Raw genomic sequence first — 8,210 nt, 5'->3', positions numbered from 1 at the left:
GGCAGAGCAGCAGAGCCGATGGCTGCACACGGGGGCCTGATTTTGGGCACCCACCGCCCACGGGGGCTGAGCCCACCTGCAGCAGCACAGAGGGGATGTACCCCTGCAGCCTGCAGAGACGCTCGAGGGGGCTCGGGGGGCCACCAGGGGCCCGCTTCTCTTCCCTAAGCGCCACTGCTGCCCTCCAGGTGTTTTGGGGCTGGGGCGAGAGCAAAGGAGACATTGGGAGAGCCACCGGCAGCCATGGGGTGCAGGGACGGAAGCCGGAGCCCCCCCGCCCCGGGGCGGCTGCTCGGTTTGGTGGGATTTCACGCGTGCAGGAGGGGGCCGGCAGCAGCCAGGCAGGCAGCCAGCCCCGGGGAAGCGGCTCACGGATGTCACAGCTGCCGCGCTGACACAATCCCTTAAACTGCATTAACCCCCAACCCCGGCGGGTGGGAAGCGGCTCCTGCAAGCGCGAGGCTTCGGGAAGCATCCTGCTCCGCACCTCCAACCCGCCCGCAATGGCCCGAGCTGGGGCGAAGCTCCCCAGTGCTCCTGGGCACGTTTTGGGCTATAAATGATTACATTTATTTAAGCAGCCAGAGCATCCTGGCAGCTTAAATACGGCTGGCAGCACCATGCTGAAGCGTGCCGGTTTGCAGCCCTGGGCGCCCAGGAGGGCTCCGACTGCTGCGGGGAACTGCAGCGTCCGTTTTTTAAACAATTTAGAAAGCAGAGAGGGTGAAAACCGAGCGGCAGGATCCAGACTGGGTGTCCCACGGGGCTCAAGAGGCCTCCCTGTCCGGGAGGTGCTGGGCGGCATTGCTGGAGGGCACGGGCTGGCAGTGGGGTGTGGGAGCAGGGACCGTCTCCCCACCCCGCAGCACCCCATGGCATGCTCTGGCTCTTGCACCAATGCGCCGGCGCAGGGTGGGATGAAGACTCACACTCACGCGCGCACCAGCCCTCCCCAGGCTGTGGCCGCCAGCTGCCGGCGTCATCCCTGCTCCCGTGGGCTGCCCACGGCCACGTGTGTGTGCAGACGTGGGCACACGCACTGCACAGACCGTAGGGACCTGTGCTCCCCCCGGCGTTTCCCTGCTCGTTCCTCCCCGGTTTGCACACGCATGCACACACAGACACGTTCACACGCGTGTGCTGAGATCCAGCCACACGAACGTACAAAGGGAGAGACAGACACACACAGACAAGCACACACATTCACGCATGCACACACAAACACGCAGACTCATACCCACATACATGCACCTGACAACACACAAGCACGGCTATGCATACATGTGCCAACACACATGCACAGATACACATACAGGTCCGCATGCACATACACAAATATACATACAACATCCATGTGCACACAGATGCATCTGCATGCATACACATGCCAATGCAAAGGCACACAAGCATGCACACACACACACGCACACACCAACACACATGGCCACACATATGCATATGCATGGACACATATGTGCACAGAGATGCACTGACATACATGCACATGCCAACGCACATGCATACATTAATGCACATACGCACGCACGCACATGTATACACATGCATGCAAATAAACATACGTAGAGACATACACAGACATGCACGCACAGACTCACACACACACCCATGCAAAGGCACACACGCACGCACACATCAACACGCAAGCACACTTTCACACACACACGACTGCACACACATACACGCACGCATGCACGCGCCAACATACATGCACACGCTTGCATGTCCATGCCAGCACGCTCGCATGCATACACATGTACGTGCCGGCACACCTACACACACATGCACATGCCTACATACACACATGCACATGCCTATACACGCGCATGCACGCACATACGTGTGCACAGACACACCTGCGTGCGCACAGCACAGGCACACGCCCACAAACACGCAGGCAACCACGGACCGCGCAGACCCCACGGGAGCTCGGCGCGCACCCCCGCAGACCCCCCCCCGGCCCCACGGGAGCTCGGCGCGCACGCCCAGCCCCGCCGGCCCCGCAGCCGCCCTGCCCGCCCTGCCCGCAGCCCGGCAGGGTCCCCCCCGGCTCGGCAGCGCCCGGCGCCGCCCGTGGCCCGTCCTCCCCCCGCGGCCTTTCCGGGAAGCGCGGCTCTCCGGTAGCATGGCGCGGGCCGTGCTGGAGCTGGGCGAGAGCCTGCAGGCCGAGGCCACCTGCCCCGTCTGCCTGGAGCTCTTCTCCGAGCCCGTCATCACCGAGTGCGGCCACAACTTCTGCGGCCCCTGCATGGCGGCGGTGCTGGGGGCCCCGCCGCGCCCCGCCGCCTGCCCCCAGTGCCGCGCAACCGTGGCCCCGGGCTCGCTGCGGCCCAACCGCTCGCTGGGCGCCGTGGCGGGGCTGGCGGGGGCCCTGGGGGACGAGGCGCGCCGGCCCCGCTGCCCGGCCCACGGCGAGGCGCTGGGGCTCTTCTGCGAGAGCTGCCGCACCCCGCTCTGCCCGCTGTGCCGGGAGGGGCCGCAGCACCGCGACCACCGCGCACGGCCCGCCGAGGAGGCGGCCCAGCAGCTGCGGGTAGGGGGGAGCCTGCCGGGGGAGGGGAGCGCTGGGGGGGCTCTGGGCAGGAGCTCGGGTCTCTTGGGGAGTGGGCTGGGTCCCTTCCCTGGTATGGGCTGGGGTCCCCTCCAGGAACAGGTCGGGGTCCACTCTGGGCACAGGCTGGGGTCTACTCTGGGCATGGATCTGAGTCCCCTCCATGCACGGGCTGGGGTCCCCTCCAGGAACCGGTCAGGGTACCCTCTGAGCATGGGCTGGGGTCCCCTCCGGGCATGGTCAGTCCCCTCCAGGCACAGGCGTCCCTTCCAGGAACAGGTTGGGGTTCCCTCCAGGCATGGGCTGGGGTCCCCTCTAGGCATGGATCTGGGTCCCCTCCATAAATGGGCTGGTGTCCCCTCGGGGCACGGGTCAGGGTCCCCTCTGAGCATGGGCAGGGGTCCCCTCTGGGCACGGGGGTCCCCTCCAGGAACAGGTCAGGGTCCCCTCTGGGCACGGGTCCCCTCCAGGAACAGGTCGGGGTCCCCTCTGGGCATGGGCTGGGGTCCCCTCTGGGCACGGGGGTCCTCTCCAGGAACAAGTCGGGGTCCCCTCTGGGCACGGGGGTCCCCTCCAGGAACAGGTCGGGGTCCCCTCTGGGCATGGGCTGGGGTCCCCTCTGGGCACGGGGGTCCTCTCCAGGAACAAGTCGGGGTCCCCTCTGGGCACGGGGGTCCCCTCCAGGAACAGGTCAGGGTCCCCTCTGGGCACGGGTCCCCTCCAGGAACAGGTCGGGGTCCCCTCTGGGCATGGGCTGGGGTCCCCTCTGGGCACGGGGGTCCTCTCCAGGAACAAGTCGGGGTCCCCTCTGGGCACGGGTCCCCTCCAGGAACAGGTCGGGGTCCCCTCTGGGCATGGGCTGGGGTACCCTCCAGGCACAGATCTGGGATCCCCCACAGGCACAAGCTGGGGTCCCGTCTAGGCTTGGATCAGGGTCCCCTCTGCACATGGGCTGGGGTCCCCTCTGAGCACAGGCTGGGGTACCCCTCCATTCATGAATTGGGGTCCCCTCGGGACACAGGTCTGAGTTCCCTCCAGGCACAGGTTAGGGTCCCTGTCCAGCCATGGATTTGGGTCCCCATCCAGCTGCTGGCTGGGGTCCCCAGCTGGGTATGGGTTTGGGGACCCTGTCTGGGTATGGGTTAGGGTCCCCATCTGGATACAGGTTACGGTCCCCATCTGATCATGGGTTGGGGTCCACGTCTGGCTGCGGGCTGGGGTCCCGTATCCTTGCCACCCCGCAGGGGCTGCTGGTTCTCCCGTGGCTCCCACTGCCCATCGCCTCCCCCCAGCCCGTCCAGGAGCGCAGGTCCCTCTCGCTGCTCACCCCTCTGTGGCCCCGCAAGGTCCCTAGTGCCCCATACGTCCCCAGCCAGGGACAGGGCTGGGGCTGCAGCTACAGGGGTCTCCCCCCCACATATGGGCTGGGGTCCCCCACGCCAGCAGCTTGCTCTGCCGCAGGGCATGGCTTGGAGGAGCATGAGTTTTTTTTTAATACTCCAGCGAATTTATGGAGTGCGTCTGAGACACAGTGCTGCTGTCACTGCAAACCTCTTCCCACAAATCCCACTTCCAACACCAAAAGTTGTTTTTCCTAATTAAAAAAAAAAAAAAAAACCAAAACCAAACCACAAACTTCAGGGTTTCCACATGAACCTATTCCAGAAATGTTTCTGGCCAAAACAGCTGCACATGGGGATCTCCCTAGCCCGTCTTGGAGATCTCCAAGCGCGTGCTAGGAGAGAGGTGGGTGGTGTCTCTGAGCTCTTCCCTTTCGATGGAGCTGAGCTCAAACCCACCCCCAGCAACCCCTCCCTGCAGAGCGGTATTGTCCCTACAGGGACTCTTTGGTGACATCATCTCACTAACGTAACCCCAAAATAACCAAATATGCTTTTTTTTTTCCCTCTCCAGGAAACGCTCCAGAGCAACCTGGTTTTTCTACAAAAAGAGAAAGAAGAATTTAAGCCCAAAGGAGAAAAGAAAAGTGACAGCCTGCTGGTATGTGTTTCTCTCTCCGTGCGCACGCCGTGCCCTCCTGCCTGCTTACCCACCCCTCTTCACGGGCGTGTCTCATCTTTCCCTCTCCCCATTTATATTTATCTCCTTTTCCGTAACAACACTATTTTCTCTCTCCCTCTCTGTCCGTCCCATATATCCTTCTTCCATCCTGCTCTCATTCAGACTCCACTGTCATCCTGGGTCCATCAAGACTTGCCACCCGTCTCCCCCCTCCACTCTTCCAGCTTTTCCTTTCCAAAACCTCTTCTCCTTTTCCCTGTGATCCTTGCCCCTCTCTTCACAGCACTGGGTCCCCGTGCCCGTGCGGAGGCGGCCGGAGGATGGGATGGCTCAGGGGCCTCCGTGCGGGTGCCTTGCAGGGGAAGGTGGCCTCGGAGCGGCAGAAGCTGCGGGACACCTTCAAGGAGCTGCAGCAGTTCCTGCGGGAGCAGGAGGGCGTCCTGCTGGCCCAGCTCGACCAGGCGCACGGGGAGCTCACCAAGGAGCGCCGCAAATACGTCTCCAGCGTTTCGGAGAGGAAATCGCTGCTGGACACGCTGATTGCGGAGATAGAGAAGAAACGTGACCAGCCGGTGGTTGAATTCCTTATGGTGAGTCCGCATGGCCCACCCAGGTGCTGTGAGACCCCAGCGAGGCTGGGGGCACCCACCCGGCACCCTCTGCATCCCAGTGCCTGTGCAGCCCAGAGCCTGGGAGCGAAGGGCAGCACGGTGCCGGCCGGCGTGCCAGCGGCCAGGCTGTGACACCGCGATGCGTGGGTGGCTGGTGTGAGTCTGGGCCTGCAGTGTGAGCTGAGGGAAGGCGAGGATTTGGGTGAGCGAGTCACCGGAGGGTCCCCAGGAGAGTGGTGTGACCCCCCCGTCCCCATCACCCTGCTGCATGCAGCAGGGGAGCGACTTGAACTCACTGCCCCAGGGGCCGCGGTCCTTCTCGGCAGTGCCAGAGCTGACCTGGTGTTTTCTCTCTTCCAGGATGTTGGCAAAACCCTGAGCAGGTACGAAACGGGCTCAGCGTCGCTCTCCTCCCGCGCAGCTCTTCTGGGCCGAGGTTTGGAGATGCTGCAGGTGGCTGAGCAGCAGCAGCCGGGCGGGAGGTGGCTTTGCCCTGCTGAGTATTTGGGATTTAATGTGATGTTAGCTGGAGCCAGAGGTCGTTGCACCCCTGTTAAAGACGGGGTTCCCGTGCCAATAGCTGGGACTCAGCTCCCCTGAGTTCTGTTGCTGTAGGGGATTGTCCCCCCGTTTCCCTCCTGGCCCTGGGTGCTGGCTGAGTGCTGGGGTCAGAGCTCCTCTCCGTGTTGTTTCCCTCCCAGCTGTGAGGCGGCGAAGGCCCCGATCCCGGAGCCAGTTTCCCCGGTGCTGCGGAGGACCGTTAACAGCCTCTCCGAGATGAGCCAGCTGGTCATGGGTGCGATGGCCAGATTCAAAGGTAAAGCAAAGAAGCGGTGAGTGATGCCTCGCTGTGTAGGTGGTGTCCAGGCCCCAGGCACCGGACACTGCTGCCCCTGCGCCGTGCTCGGCTGCAGTGGGAGATCCTCACTGCCCACGGCCTCTGCCTGGGGCTCGGGAGCAAAACACGCCTGCTCCAGGCAGGACTCGTCTCCGAGATGGGCTTTGCTGGAGCCCAGGGCTGTGGGAGCTGGGGAGCAGGCTCCACGTCTGGCTTGCTGTCCTGACGGGGAGCAGGAAAGATGCCACAAGAGGAGAGAGACTCATGCGTCTTCCTTTCCTTCCTCTAGTGAACCTGCTGAGCGAGATGGACAGAGAAAGGGGTAAGTTTCTGGAGCTGATGGGCACAAATGAGGGAGAAAAGCTTTCCAGAATGAGTTCCTTACGCCCTTGGGGCAGAGGTGGGCTCACAGCACAACTTCTAAATCCAGGGTCTGTCTAAAACCAGGTCTCTTCGTTTTGACTAGACCTGCTATAAAAATCCAGGTCCGTCCCCATGCCAGGCAATGCCCAACACCACTGTCCTCTAACACCAACAAGGGCCGGGGCAGCGCGAGGCCCTCGGCTTCCCTGTCTCTGGAGACTTTATTCTTACGCTGCGATGTGTAAGACTGTGACTAGTTAAGCAAAGGGCATTTTGAGCTGGCTTTTACGCACAGATCAGAAATGCCTTTGCAGGTGCTCGGGGTCCACACGGTCCTGGCAGCATCGCCGGGCTCGGGGCTGGCTGGAGCTGTTTGTGCTGAGGCTGGTCTCTGCCCTCTCAGTTTTTGGGATGAGGGACCTGACACACAGGATGGGCGTGCCTCAGTTTCCCCCACGCTGCAGTCCCCGCCATAAGCCGGGAGTGGGTTTAGCAGAGGGCCTGGGGTGGTGGCACTGCGCGATGACACCTCTGTGGCCTTGTGGGACGGCCGCGGGATGGCAGCAGAACATCCCACATGAATGGGCGGCTCCGGCTCTGCAGTGAGATTGCCTGGTTACTCGGCGGAGCGGGATTAGGAGCTGGTTTTCCCTTTGGTGAGAATTCATCCCCCTTGTCACTGGAGCAGGGATTGGCCTGGTGCCACTGCTGCCTTGCAGGCAATGCTTCCTCACACTCCAGGGATATATTGCTCCCCCACACCCAGCCTGGCTGCAGCCCCACCACACTTAGACCCAGCAATATCCAGCACGGGATTAGCAAAGCAGGTTTAGCAAAGTCCATTGTGTCTGTTCCCTGCGCATGGGGATGCTGCCTGGCTCAGTCCTGCTTCAGGGAGCATTGCTTCGCCCACGGGTCCTGGTGTGGAGGGCAGCGAGTGCCCCGTGTCACCGAAGGGGGCTGCAGGTGCTGTGTGTGTGTGCTCGAGTGCCCACTGTGCTCCCAGGACACATCCCAGCCCCACGGAAGAGGAGGGAGAGGTGCTGGTTCGCTCCTCGGTGGGCAACGGACTGACGTTTCTCTCTCTCGTGCATTAGTGAGGGTGACGCTGGACCCAGAGACGGCAAGCCCATACCTGATCCTCTCGAAGGACCGCAAAACCGTGCGGCTGGGAGACAGAGAGCAAAACCCCCCCGACACCCCCAAGAGATTCACAGGCAGCCCCAGCGTCCTGGGCTCCGAGGGGTTCACGGCCGGGAGGCATTACTGGGAGCTGGAGGTAGGGGACGGGGACAGCTGGGCCGTGGGGGTGGCCGTGGAGTCTGTGCGGAGGAAGGACTCGCTCAGCATGGCCATGGAGAAGATCTGGGCCCTGCGGCTGGACTGGAATCGCCAGTACACGGCGCTCCACATGCCCCCCGCCCCGCTGGCACTGAAGGAAGAGCCCCGGCGGATCAGGGTCCACCTGGACTATGAAGCGGGCCAAGTGACCTTCTACAACGCGGAGAACATGATGCAGATCTTGCAGTTCAAGGCCGCCTTCACTGAGAAGGTCTTCCCATACTTTTGGCTCTGGTCACAAGAAACCTACATCCAGCTGTGTGCCTGATGGGGTCGGATGCCTCCCGGTGCCCTGCCTGTGCCCTTGGCTAGCTGAGCAGGCAAGAGGTGTGGGAATGACGCAGCATTGTGTTGCAAACTCACTGCAGCTCTGCCTGGGCTGGATCCCCTCTGCATGTTGCTGCATCTCCTCCTGCCAAGTACTTTGGAGCATTAAAGATGTGTTTTCCTGCCTGGGGGTGTCTGC

General features: G+C 62.5%; 1 protein-coding gene across 1 annotated transcript; it reads left to right on the top strand.

The window, feature by feature from the left end:
- The first annotated feature begins 2,127 nt into the window (after window positions 1-2,127).
- Window positions 2,128-8,197, top strand: LOC142079717 (E3 ubiquitin-protein ligase TRIM7-like). The gene is made up of 7 exons (XM_075144447.1): window positions 2,128-2,551; window positions 4,484-4,570; window positions 4,951-5,181; window positions 5,563-5,585; window positions 5,904-6,019; window positions 6,330-6,362; window positions 7,501-8,197. Exons 1-7 carry the CDS (start codon window positions 2,144-2,146, stop codon window positions 8,010-8,012), a joined length of 1,410 nt encoding a protein of 469 aa, XP_075000548.1. The 5' UTR covers window positions 2,128-2,143; the 3' UTR covers window positions 8,013-8,197.
- The last annotated feature ends 13 nt before the right edge of the window (window positions 8,198-8,210 follow it).

The sequence above is a fragment of the Calonectris borealis genome, chromosome 2 (genome assembly GCF_964195595.1).
Source record: "Calonectris borealis chromosome 2, bCalBor7.hap1.2, whole genome shotgun sequence".
Lineage (NCBI taxonomy): Eukaryota > Metazoa > Chordata > Aves > Procellariiformes > Procellariidae > Calonectris > Calonectris borealis.
Note: the sequence above shows the minus strand (reverse complement) of the source record. Positions and strands in the feature narration are given on the sequence as shown.